Source organism: Corvus cornix, chromosome 4 (assembly GCF_000738735.6).
Source record: "Corvus cornix cornix isolate S_Up_H32 chromosome 4, ASM73873v5, whole genome shotgun sequence".
NCBI lineage: Eukaryota > Metazoa > Chordata > Aves > Passeriformes > Corvidae > Corvus > Corvus cornix.
In genome coordinates, this window is record NC_046334.1 from 25070291 (window position 1) to 25083815 (window position 13525).

The 13525-nt window shown below is 39.3% G+C and overlaps 1 protein-coding gene across 1 annotated transcript in view; it reads right to left on the reverse strand.

Moving 5' to 3' along the window:
* LOC104697174 overlaps positions 1 to 13525 on the reverse strand; it is a 56994-nt gene that overhangs the window by 11362 nt on the left and 32107 nt on the right. The window contains exons 14-16 of the mRNA XM_039551572.1: positions 10273 to 10312; positions 9205 to 9256; positions 2887 to 2998 (exon numbers count right to left, since the gene is read on the reverse strand). Of these exons, the coding sequence (XP_039407506.1) occupies positions 2887 to 2998; positions 9205 to 9256; positions 10273 to 10312 (204 nt within the window). The remainder of the gene's footprint in view (positions 1 to 2886; positions 2999 to 9204; positions 9257 to 10272; positions 10313 to 13525) is intronic.

Here is a 13525-nt window from a genome sequence, read left to right on the forward strand (position 1 = left end):
CATTTGAGTATGGGGTGGGAGATATACTGGATAACAAAAATGCCTTGGTATGACATGACACATAATTTGTATAGTGTATCTGTATTTGGTTGAAGCAGATCAGGCAACATGAGAGGAGCTTTGCTGGCACATGCGAGTGGCAATAACAAGGAAAACAATAATGAAGAACTAGGGGTTCAGCACAGCAACCTCTTCTACTGGCACAGCTGGATCAGAAAATCTTCCCACAATCTACCCAAAAAACAACCTATCAGCATTAAACTGCTTTAATTAAGACCTAAAGTTTTATAATATATATTGGGTCACTGTGAAAGATGAGCTGAAAGAGTGATTAGAATTTAGTCTGGCACAATGGCTCCTCACTGGTAGAAAGTCACGGTAGCATGAAATTTTAAGAGGTTAAAGCATACAATGTAAAAGAGGTAACACAGGAGGTTTGCTTTGAGCTTGAAGCTCACAATCTTTTCCATGTTCACTTGCAAGCAGAAATGTGCCACGAAATTTGGCAAAGAATATTTAAGGATGTATTTATTTAATCGGGGATTATTATTTTTGATTAAACATCTCCATTGAGAGTGGATCTGAAAGTCCAGCTAAAGCTCATTGCTCATTTTGGACATGACTAACACACTTCATACAATACAGAAATCACATTAATTTTAATAATTTCATTCACTATACAATTCAATATACAAAAGAGAGTGCTTCTTCAATATTTGACAATATCTAAATTACATAAGCTGTAGAAATCTTTTCTCCATCAGACATTTTACACAGTCTCTAACAATCTCCCTTTAAACAAAACTAGTTCAAGTCAGTGTTCTGGTGTTCTCATTTATTATTACCCTAATTGATTTATCTTTCATGATCTGTTTATCAGTAAATTATTTTCATTTAATAAACATCTTAAACAAATCTACGAAAGAATTCCCTTCAAAGCTAGGGAAAATGGTAAATTCAAATTCCACCCTCCCAGAACCACATCTAGCAGCATATTTCAAATCCATTTTCACATATTTCTCTTATCTATTCAACAACAACTAACAGTCCCTCACACTTGAGATAACCATGAAACTAAGAAAAATACTTTCCTCTTTTCTAAATGCTGACAGAAAATGCTTTAGCAGAAGCTATTCCTTTTACAGTCTAACCCATTTGTCTTTCTCATCCATGCTGTTCTACATTAAGCCACAGAACTAGGTAACTATTCAGTCACATACAGAAAGCATTTATATTTACAACTAAGGGCAAAAGTTTAGAGATCCTTCTCAGGGGAAACAACCAGAGAAGTTCTGCTGTCTCTCAAAAGTGGGGTTTTGGCTGAAAAAAAGCCTGAAGAATTCAGTAGTTAAATGCTGGTGGTCAGGCACCTCAGAAAGTTTTCTCAAATTATAAAAAGTCAACAGGGAGTCCAATAGCTTTTTGCTTCTCCAATATTTAGCACTGTAGTCACCTTGGAAAAAAAACCCAAACCCAGGACCTTTGCTAACCCTTTCATTAAGCAGAACAGTGACTTCCTGTCCATCAACTTGCCCAGTCTGATGGTGTGTATGCCCCACTGCCCTCCTCCTGAGAGCTCCCAGGGATCTGAGAGATGCTGGTGTGACATCAGATTTCCAACAGACATAAGAGTTGAAACCATACTTAAAGAGTTTAACTTGTTGCTGCACAGCACAAATCATTGCATTGAAGAGATGTTTGAACAGATGGGGAAAATGACCACATGCATGGCAATCAGGCATCCACAATCAGTGGCTTTCAAATGGCAATAAACTGTCATGTATGTATTTCAAAATTTCTCTATGTGATACAGAACATTCCCTACTAACTCATACTAGTTGTTACACTATTCTATTACTAGTTTTGAGAAATACTGTTCACCTTTATCTGGAATCCAGAATAAACCTTAACATGTAAGTGCCTTAACAGCATTAATTTTTCAAGTATACACAGACTGAATTACTCTTTCAACATCAGTATTATTTTTAGGAATTTTTCTAACTCATCATTTTTAGGTAGAGTCACCTCATTTAGATTTTCAAATACCTATCCACAGCTTTAAATTAATTCTCTCAGTTCTCTGGTAAGCAGAAATAAGATAATGAAGACTGTTTGGCCCAAAAGGGAATTATGGAGCATGCTATACATTAAGAAACACTGTATATAGTTCAGCCATTAGAAATAACAAAAATTTTCAGGTGTCCAGCACTTTCAGTAATTGCTTGTATGAGCAACTCTGATTTAACACTTCCTTTTCACTGCAGACATCCTGACCTGCTCCATTCAGCTCACTAGTTAGCCCTTCTCAAGGTTCTTCTTTTTCTTTCTTAGAGAATTTGGTTAGATAAGTCTAGCAGCAACGCAGGAATTATCATGCTGGATTATTAATCTAGTATGGTTTCTTTTAAAGTCACCAGTTCCAGGTTGATCCCATTCTTGCTAATTTTGTGAAGGCTGCCATATGGAACAGGAGCAAATTTTAATTATCTAAGTGCTGTAAGTCTGTAAGTCATTCTGTATGTCTGTCCTCTATTCTGAATGCTATTTTGATGTAAGATAAACCCAACTACTTCCAGAATTCACAAAAAGTAAGATTACAGTATACTTTGAAACCACCTTTCAATTTCAAGCCTTCAAGCTTTGTATGGTCTTCAGTTGTGTTTAAGGCTTAGGGGTTTTAAACAAAAATTTACTTCCATACTTGTTACAGTTTCAAATACGTGTTACACTGCATGACACTAACCACCTTCCAAGAAAACCATGGGTTTTGCAACAGTCATAAAAATGCATCACATAGAGGCAAAACGTATTTCACAGACAAAATCTAACATGATTTACCAGGATGAAGATAGCAAATTATACATTCACAAACAAAAATGAACATACCTTTCAATTCACTGCTAATCTTGGGTAGATCAAATGAAACCACCTCATCTGATGTAAACGTGAGATCCTCCTCAAATATCTCAACATGCTGTCCATTTAAAAATAGGTTGATCTGTACAAAGAACACAGATTTTCAAATAGTCAAATCAGAAATCCATTGCAATGTGAATAAGTAAAGCATATTCCTAATTAAGTATTGATCTAGTATACTTCCAGTAATAGCTCTACAGATAAGGCTCTGTTGCTCCCTTTTAAAAGGTCAAAATACAATAACAATTCATTATAAACCTAAAAGAAACCTTTTTTTAGGGAAAAAAAGGCACAAAAAAAAGCAATGCTCTGTCCAGTTTGGTATCTTTTAAAGGAAGACAAATCTTTCCATCTCACTCTATATACTGCAATATTATGTGGAATTCTGTCACAACTCTTGACAGCAGAATCCCAAAACTTGAATGTTTCCATCTTTGCCATGATGTAATCCCTTTTTCTTCTTAATGCTGCTCTCCATATTAAAGACAAAACTTCTCTCTGCATCCTGTATTCATCTTCAAATCTATTTTGTGAAAGCTGCTAAAAAAAATACATCAATACCGGAATTTTGGGGTGGATTGTTGCTCAGTAGCAACACTTGGAGTAGACTCTAAATCAAGGACTTTATAGGTTCCCATTCTCTGCCAGCAAGAAGGTGCACAGGGAGCAAGGCCAGGACACCTGACCTGAACTGGCCAGAGGGATATTCCACACCAGAGACCATCATGCCCAGTTATATAAATGGGGAGAGTGGAGAGTTGGCTGGGAGCTGCTGATCGCTGCTGGGGGACAGGCTGGGCACTAGTCAGTGGGTGGAGAAACACTCTACTGTGCATCACTTACCTTTCTTGGGTTTTATTTCCCTCTTTCTTTTTTTGTTACCTCCCTTTTAATAATACCAACAATTACTACTTTGTTTCAATTATTAAAACGGTTCTTATGTCAACTTGTGGGGTTTATTTTTCACCTTTTTTCCAATTCTTCGCCCTATTACACTAGGGACGGGGGAGGTGAGAGAGTGGCTGAGTGGCACTTAGTTGCCAGCTGGGAATAAACTGTGACAGGCCTTTTTCATGCCCAACATGGGACTTAATGGGTTGAGGTAACAACAAATCTGATTAGAACATGTTAGAACAAATTTCTTTCAAGCATTCATTGTATTAGTTTAATAGGCACTGGTCACAATGATTTATTTGCTCTTAAAGTTGATGTGTTTGTTCCTCAAGTTCAATTACATAGTACCTTGCAGTATGTATTCCCTGTAAGGATGTTTATCACCCATGAAAACTGGGCTGAGGTTATCAAGCTGTACTTTGTAACACTGGCTAATGATATGATATAATTGCTGGTTGTGAAACTAATCTGGTATTTGCACCCAGCATTGCTGTCATCTCTGTACTTGGGAGACATCTATCAGAAACTACTGAAAATTAGACCTTTTCTCTTTGGAAACTCAGACCATGGAGGGGACATGCTTCCCTTCATCTTCCCCTTATCCTCCAGGCTAATTACAATAGATCTTGAGAATTTTTAGTATCCTGGGATGCCCAAACCAGCATGTTCCTATCATTATGTCTTCACAAACTCAATTAGGACCTCTGAGATAATCGAGTCCAACCTATGACCCAACACCACTTAGCTCAACTAGACCTAAGTGCCACATCCAGTCTTTCCTTAAGCACCGCCGGGGATGGTGAAGCCAGGGATGTTACCTCCTCTCAGGTAGTTGTATTGTGTGAAAAGGTCGCCCCTGAACCTCCTCTTCCCCAGGCTAAACAACCACAGCTCCCTCAGCTGCTCTTCCTGACACTTGTGCTCCAGACCCTTCACCAGCTTTGTCACCTTCTCTGGATGTGCTCCAGCACCTCAAAGTCCCTCCTAAATTGAGGGGCCCAGAACTGAACACAGGACTCGAAATGTGGCCTCACCAGTGCTGAGTACAGGGGGATGATCACTGCCCTGGTCCTGCTGGCCACACTATTGCTGATACAGGCCAGGATGCCACGGCCTTCCTGACCACCTGGGCACATGCTGGCTTATGTCTTCTGAGTATGTTCCAGGCCTTGTTTAAAGTTTAAACAACTATTTAAGACCACTACCCAGAGATCAGCCCTGCAGAGAAAGACTTGGGGGTGATGGCTGATAAAAAACTCAACATGACCCAACAGTGTACCTTCACAGCCCAGAAAGTCAATCCAATACTGAACTGCATCAAAAGGAGTGTGGCGAGCCGGCTGAAGGAAGTGATTCTCCCCCTCTACTGCTCTTGTGAGACTCCACCAGGAGCACTGTGTACAGTGCTGATGTCCCCAAAATAAGAAGGACATGGAACTGCTAGAGGAAGTCCAGAGGAGACCATGAAGTTCATAAGAGGACTGGAGCATCTCTCCCCTACAGAGACAGACTGAGGGAGTTGGGGCTGTTCATCCTGGAGACAAGAAGGTTGTGTGGAGACCTCATAGCTACCTTCCAGTATTTGAAGAGGTCTACATGGAAGCCAGAGAGCAACTCTTCGTCTAGTGATAGGACAAGGGTAATGGGTTCAAATTGAAAAAAGGGGAAATTTAGGTTCGATATTAGGAGGAAGTTTTTCACGGCGAGGATGGTAAGACACTGGAACAACCTGCCCAGGGAAGTTCGTGATGCCCCATCCCTGGAGGTGTTCAAAGCTAGGTTGGTTAAGGCCCTGAGCAACCTGGTCTAGTGGGAGGTATCCCTGCCCATGGCAGTGAAGGCTGGGGCTAGATGATCTTTAAGGTCTATTCCAACCCCTTCAGATTTTATGTATGAACTGCCCTGAGGTTGGATCATTAAGAGTGGCAGGGTGCATGGGGCAGTATGGGCAAGGACTGTGAGCAGCTCGCATTTTGGAACTTCACCCTTGAACAAGTGCAGAATCCAGAAGAACTAGTAAAATATTTGGAAAAAGTATACTGCCACCTTGGCAATCCCAGAGAGACACAAATCACTGCAATGTCCTGGCCCAGGCCTACCGAGCTCTGTTTGACACTATTCTTCTCAAGGGGAAAAGAAGGTCTCTGGATCCAATGACAAAACCCCTGCAGCTACTCCAACCCTGGCGACAGGCACTGCAGAGGAATGAGAGCACCTCCTAATTATCAGTCACTCCTGTACACAAGAAATGGACACAAAACTCAGCTTGTAAAGGTGGATGCAGCAGGGCCATCACAAGAACAGGAGAAAGAGGCAGCGCAAGATAGGTATCTCTGAATAAGCTGTGGATATGCAAAAATATATCACCTGTTGTCCAGGTCAGCACATAATCACCTGGCTGCTATGATGCTGGGATAATGAGCTAGTAGCCTGTAATTAGACAGTAGGGAAGCCAAGTAGCTAAGATGACTTTCTAGGGAAGGGGCGATTGACAACTGGACTTGAAAAAGGGGTCTAGGTCCTCAGCCCCTGAAGATGACTCCTGTTAAGCCTGAAGGAAAGGTATCCTTCCAACGAAAATGTTGTATGTTACCCAGAGAAGAAGACCACAACGCAGGGAGGTATCCGGTTCTTGAAGGCATTAGCCACGCTAGAAGTGATTTATTATGACCTGACTAACGTGCAACTACCCACAGATCCAAATGAAGCCCAATTCCTGTGACCCACAGGTCAGCAATTTGTACGCAGCACATCATCACTGTATCCTAACTGATTGGCAGCAATGACCTGGAGAGACAAAGAGGTACCAGCCGTGAATCAAGTGGCTCAACACCTCCAACAATATGAAAACCAAAAAACCCAGTCTTTCTCCCCCATATATATATATATATATGGACCAGTATCTCAGCTTTTAACAGTAAGCCTTGATCCCCTTGATCAAGAGGAAGGATGTAGAAAGTACACACGGCAGGGTACCCTTCAGTTTTACCTGTGGGACCACTGACATGAGGAAGTGGGATTGAAGTGAATGACATCCATTTCATCTCTACTGGAGGACTCCCAGTATGAAAGATTCAGATGCAATCAGGTTAAACTTGAGGAACAAAACAATATAAACCAAATTAGCTGCAGCAGTTATCAGTGCTCAGTTGTCAGCAAACGCAAAATAACTCTACTCAGCACTTTCTTATAATTGCCCTTGAAGAATAACTCATAGAGACTTGCCTTCAGTAGGTTTGCTGCAATTTCTCCCTACATAAAAGTTTCAGGTTACCTTCAAAGCACACATGGAAAACAACTACTATTTGAACTGTAAAACCACTGGTGATCTATGATAAAATCTGTACAATTGCATAAAAGCAGTGGAAACAACAAACAAGACATTGAATCCAAACTGACACCCAGCAAGGTGTTATCAAACACAAAACAAAAGAAGCCATTGTGGAAATGTTAACATAACTCAAAATCTGCTTATGGAATTTTTTTAGTTTTAGGTCAAATGCTGACCTAGAGCAACTACACTCTTTGTAACTGAACTTCTAGTTTAGAAAATCAGTTAATTCATACTTACTTACTCTGTAATCTCTTACTGAACAGTAGTTTTTAAAACATGGCTGAATTTGGAATCAAGGACTTGAATCACGCCACATTTCACCCTCAGTACTACTGGAGGACAACAGTGACACACTGCATTTTGCTGACAACATATCAGTGCACACTTATCCAATTAGTTACACAGAGCAAGGACTTTGATTTTCTGTACTGACAAGAGTAAGTGAGACACTGCTTTCTTTCCTTGTTAAATTAGGTTACTGTTTAATCTCAGCATTTTACAAGTCTGGAACACAGTGCTAATTAGTAAGTTGATATTTCATTTGATGAACAAAACAGTGGTAGGCTAAGCTTCCATAAAGATAATAATTTCACGCTAAACTTGGCAAAGACAAGCCATTTGTATAAAGCAAAATGTAAGTGATGATAAAAGTAAGTATTCTTAGGCAACAAGAAAGGTAGGTTTTTTTAAAATGCTTTTCCACTGTGCAGAGTTTATAATTAACTTAGATTTAATAACTAAATGGCACCTTGTCTGTAAAGTTGTGAAATTAAAATATTTTCCATTAATGAAGAATACTACTTAAAGAATAGGGCTTGGTTGTGCTAAGCACTGTATGAGCGTTAAAGAATGAAAACTAAACAGTCCCTTTCTGATTCAGTTGTTTTGTTTGTTCCCCCTTGCCCACCTTTTCACTTGCTGCCTGTGCTCCCAGAGCTTCCCTGTGCCACCCTAAGCAGAAAGCTGTCACAACCCCTGTGGCCTAAGACAGACCAAAAATCTGGCCTTTGGCCACTTTCTTGATGGTGGATGAGTGAGAAGGCTCTTACTCAGTATTAGAATGCCTTGGCATAAGAGGAATGCAACAGTTACAAGCTACTTGAAGACCTTGGAAAAAGAAGGGCATATATGAAGTTTTGTCTGCAGTCTTGAAAGGATAAATTAAATATCTGATGGCACTCAGTAGAGCAGAGACCAATATTTATAAATCCAAACATTTTATGGTTTCAGCAAAACCAGTTTCTTCATCTTGAAAATTTCAAACTAGACAGGGGTACATGCATCACAGAGAAGAAGTAGGCTCTAGATGAACATGTCATCTTACACTGTAATTTCTCACCTAGGGCTGCCTTGACATCTGAACTGTTAGTTCTTGAACTGAAATAACCTATTGCTATGAACTGAATAGGGCCACAGAGTCACAGGCTCCTCCATGATAGTCAGCACAATAGTGGCACAGGCTTTCATCATTTCCGTTCTTGTAATACAGGCAAGAACAGAAATCACTACTTCTATTTTCACAGACAGGGTACCTGGAAGGAAAAAGCCCAGCTCTGTTAAGGTAAAACCTGTTGAATCAGAGGAAATTCATTGATTTTAATATTTATTCCCAGTAGTAACACAAAATACATCACTCCTCAAAAACTCAGAAGATGTGTCCAAGTTCAGAAGATTAATGTTCCACTCTCTGAACACCCAACTGCCCACTCGTTAAAGAGACTCCATTAACCTCCAAACAAGTCTACAATTTTCTTAAGTACTCTCTGCAAATGCAGTAAAAATAATTCAAACCTGCAATTCCAGGAACATGAAAAGAGAAGTTCAGTTTTGATGTAAGATATTTCAAAATTAGCAGCAATTAAAATGAAAGGTTGGCAAGTTCAACTGTTGCAAAACATTCAGTGTGAGTAACATTAGTCTCTGAGGAAATATTTTTTAATCAAAGTCACCATACTACTTGGCAGTTTTATAACTCAGTCACCAAAAAATGCCAGAATCAGCAGAATTTTTCAAATTACTTCAAAGAAAACAGAACACAGACTTTAAGCAGTAGGTCTTACCTGAACATTGCTTTTGGGATAATAGAAGAAAAATGGCTTCAAAACTGGAGACCTAGACACACAAAACAAGCAGCATAAATGCATTTAACTAGAAATTAATGAAACTGGCAGATCATACACCTTTGGACTATTCATACACCAAACACTTGGGAAATTAAAGCCATTCAACCACGACTAGCAATGGTTTTTCGAACGACTTTGGAAAGCCTGAGAAGTGTAAAAACTCCTTTAAATTCCATTATTAAGAATGTAAGACTTTGTTCAAAAAATTCAAGAAAGTTTTACTGAGGAGAGGTAGCCAAAATAGCAAAAATGTTTTCTTGACAAAGGATGTGCTTCATGACATTGAAGTCTACTACACTGCCAGCAGCCCCACATTACCTAGGCCAGCTACACAGGGCTACTGGAAATACAGCCACAGGTTCTTCTCCCATCTTTGTGTGCAGTATTTGCTTAATGACAGAAAGTTTTAGATGAATAAGGATGAAAAGGTGAGGATATAAAGTACCACAAGATTTTAGCCATATCTAGAAAAAAATTGAATCAAGCCAGGATTTTTTTTTTTTAAATATGCTCAACATTATTATGTTCAGCTCAGTCATGAAATGGTTTCATGCTACCATTTTGTGGGATGTTCTGACATTTGACCTTACATTTCTAGGTGAAGTGAGCTCATACAGATGTAAATTTGGTGGGCCCATATTCTAAACTAACAACTACAGGAGAAAACTGGTGCGGAAATTTGCATGTATTAACATGGTCGAGCTACTGCCTTGCCATGAAGTCCCACTTCAAGTTTTCCCTACAGCTCATTAAGCAAAGACATTGCCATGAGCTGATCAGAGACTCACATAAGTCACATTTATTTCAATAAAGGATTTTACTATTTGCATGCATATCGTATAGCACTCACTATTTTCTTGTTACCAGTTATTAAGCATAGTGTGACACAGGAAGATTTAGCTGCTTCTGTGGTTGCTGTCCCAAGCTGGGGAAGCTTGTGATGGTGATTGGTAGGAACATTATCATCAGACATTACAACAACTTAACGATCAGGAGTTAACTTACACTTTGGGGCGCCCTCCAACAATTCCAGTGAGGCCAGGGGCTGGAAAAGGAAATTAAATTCACAAAAGAATGGTTAAAGCCATCTTCAAAACACATCAGAGCTCACAGCTTATCAAAGCTTGAATTGATCCATTTTTAATAAATGCAGGGAAATCTCCATAAAATTACATATATTCTCATAAATTAACAAAACTGAACATTTTATACAAGTTAAAAGGCAAAACACGTAACTGTGAATTTTAACCAAAAAGAATTTAAATGTGCAAAGCATGAACTAAATCTTTAGAAACTTCTTCAAAATATTTTATATATTAATGCCAGTGAGGTAATACATTTGATAGAAAAAGAACTTAGCTTTAGTTTTTTTGTCATTCTTTTTTATTTACTTTCAAAGAGAGCAGAGAAACAATTCTGATGGACCATAGTTTCTTTTAACATTTGTTTAATATAACTTTGCTTGTTTAGATTAACTTTTATTTGAATCATTCTCTGTAGCGTTTAAACCAACTTTGCTTTTTTAAGGTGCTGGGTACTGGAGATCCCATTCCCTCTCTGTGATACATAGGTAATTTAGGGGCTTAAGGCACTAGCATGAGCCCAGATCTGTGGTAAGTCAGCACTGTAATATCAGCTTGCCAGGCTCTACTATCATTAAACCCATCTGCCAGGTCCGTATTTCTGAAAGAAACAGCTCTGCTCTCCTCATCCTGAGCATAGCTTCTCACCCTTCTTTCTGGCATGGACAGCAGGAACGAATACATGATGCAGCTCCAAACAGTATTGCAGGGGAAAGAAACAGTAAAATAAATATTTTAAATCAGCCTAAGAATTAATTAACAATTACATTAAGCAGTCTCTTAAAAACAAGTGCTGTGGAAAGCTGCCCACATAGTATATTTGGCCAAATTAATTCTGGCTAAAATGGGCTTCATGCTTTCTCCAGGTGTGAATTTCCTCTGTTTGTGCTCCAAGCAAACTAAAAGCCATGTAACTGTGCTGTTGTGATACTAAAGCTAACAGTAATAACCTCTACTCCAGAGCAGGCTGTTCTAGCTTGGATTCAGTGCCTTCTCAGTGTGGACACATACCAGTGGCAGCAGAGATTACAGAGCCTTGCTATATTCATGCTCATCAGAAGCAACTTCCCAAAAAAAGTCTGATGTTTGATAGTAAAGGGGAAAAAAAATGCCTTCAAAAGAAACAGTACCAGAAATAATTACCTCCCTATTCACTAAGTACTGTTAAAAAAATGTGGTGGTAGACAGAATATGAAAGAATCCCTTACATGAGCATTACACAATTTTAAATGATCCAGTGAGGTTTCAGCCCTATACATCTTACCTGTGCATTCATTCAAGCAGAACTGCCACTCAGCAACAAAACCAGCTGCAGTGATTTTATTGAGTTATGTGCCTAGTTTGTTTATTTAGGTTGCTAGGGAAGGAGGGTGGATATAGTAAGGTCATGTTGAAAATCTAGGTCCATAAAGCTAGTTAAATTATCTGTGGATTGTCATATGGGTCACTTCCTGCTAGGCAGCTGAACTGCTCATTAAGGATACCAGATTTTATTTATACAACATCAATTTCAACGTCCTGAAAGCTCTGAAAGCAAGCTCTTCACTCGCCTGCTTTCACACAATGGTTCTTGGCTCCTACAACGAAGTAGTTCTCAACATTGACAAGAAAACAATCAAAGTAAGAGCAACAACTGCTCACACCTCAAGGCTGAGATAACCTTCTAGTGCTGCTTGCTACTGCTCGTCTTTCAAGGCTCTCCAGCACAAGCTACTGTAACAGCAGATCTGTCTTTGGAGGTACTACAACTGTCCCTGCAACTGCAGAGCAAAGCTACACAGATATCCCAGTTGCAACATTATTGTTCATGTTATGATTATTGTTTATGTGAATATAAATAAGGTGGAAGCACTTTTAAGTCCAATTTAATTTTTATCCATATGAAATTCCTAGTTAGGCTTCAGGCAGAGAAGACAAAGGAAATCTTAAATCACTGATTGTAAGCCACAACCAGTTTGTTAGTTCTGTAAACAGCACAAGAGCACTACACCTCACCTCAACCCACAGCTCAGATTCCTATTACATCTCTCCAGTAAACCAAAAGAAGGCAATGGAAGGTGTAGTACACCCAGGTAATAGTGAACCTGTCACTGTGGCCAGACCTACCTTCTGCTAATTAAATTATGATCTCCTTGGATCAACCATTGTCCCAAGAAAACTTCCTATAGAAGTATCTCCTCATGCTGTACTTTATGCTTATGTTGCACTGCTTGCTTAAATATCTGTACAGATGCTCTCCCTCCTTTCTGGAAGACTTATCTTTATTTACAGTGACACAAACAATTTGTCATGCTTGTAGAGAATATCAATCAGGCTGCAGGCTCAAATTGCTGAGATTCTCAGCTAAATTGAAGCTCTTGATCTCCTTTCCCAGAAAGGTCACACAACCTTTTTTTGTCATCAGAGCTCCATTCCTCAGTGCCTCAAGGCAGATAAAAGTATTGTCTCACCTGCTACCAGCGAACCTCTGGAACAAGTTGCTTCATTCCAAGCTAATGAACTCACCACCACTCTCTGCCAGCTTCTGTGCATCAGGATGGCATAAAACTGATGCACTGCAAAAAGTAGTGATTACCTTTAGATGGGAGACCTTCCTTTCAGTGCATCTATACCCTGCTCCTGTTCATCTGCAGGTACAGTATTTGTCTCATGTAATCATCACACTGCGCATCATGACACTTACTTTGAGTCAAGCATTTGATCCAAAAGCCTTCCATTTCCTCACAGTGTCTGGGGACCGAGCCTGAGAACTACAAATTCTCCAGACGGCTGGGCATTTAAAACCAGTGAGCACTGGGGATTACACCACTGGATTTCCCGTTTTTATTAACTCCCAAATATATGACATGGTTGGAAAAACTTCAGGCACCAAGACTTGTAAATCTTTTCCTTTCTAGGTGACCAAGCTAGATTCCTTTGGATTCTGTGTTTAAAGGTTTAAATCTACATTTACTCAAATAAATAAATAAATAAATAGTTAGAAAGTGCTTTTCCTTGGTTAACCTGCACAATTCTTCACACAGTCTTATACTGTCTTTTCATTTTATGACTCCTTCCTCTAGGCTTCTTTAAGTCTTACTCATTTTCAGCCCAAGTATCTTACGAAAAACAAACTATCATCCTCTGTATATACATGTACATATAATTAATTATTTGTCAGGTTTTCTTCCTTGGTG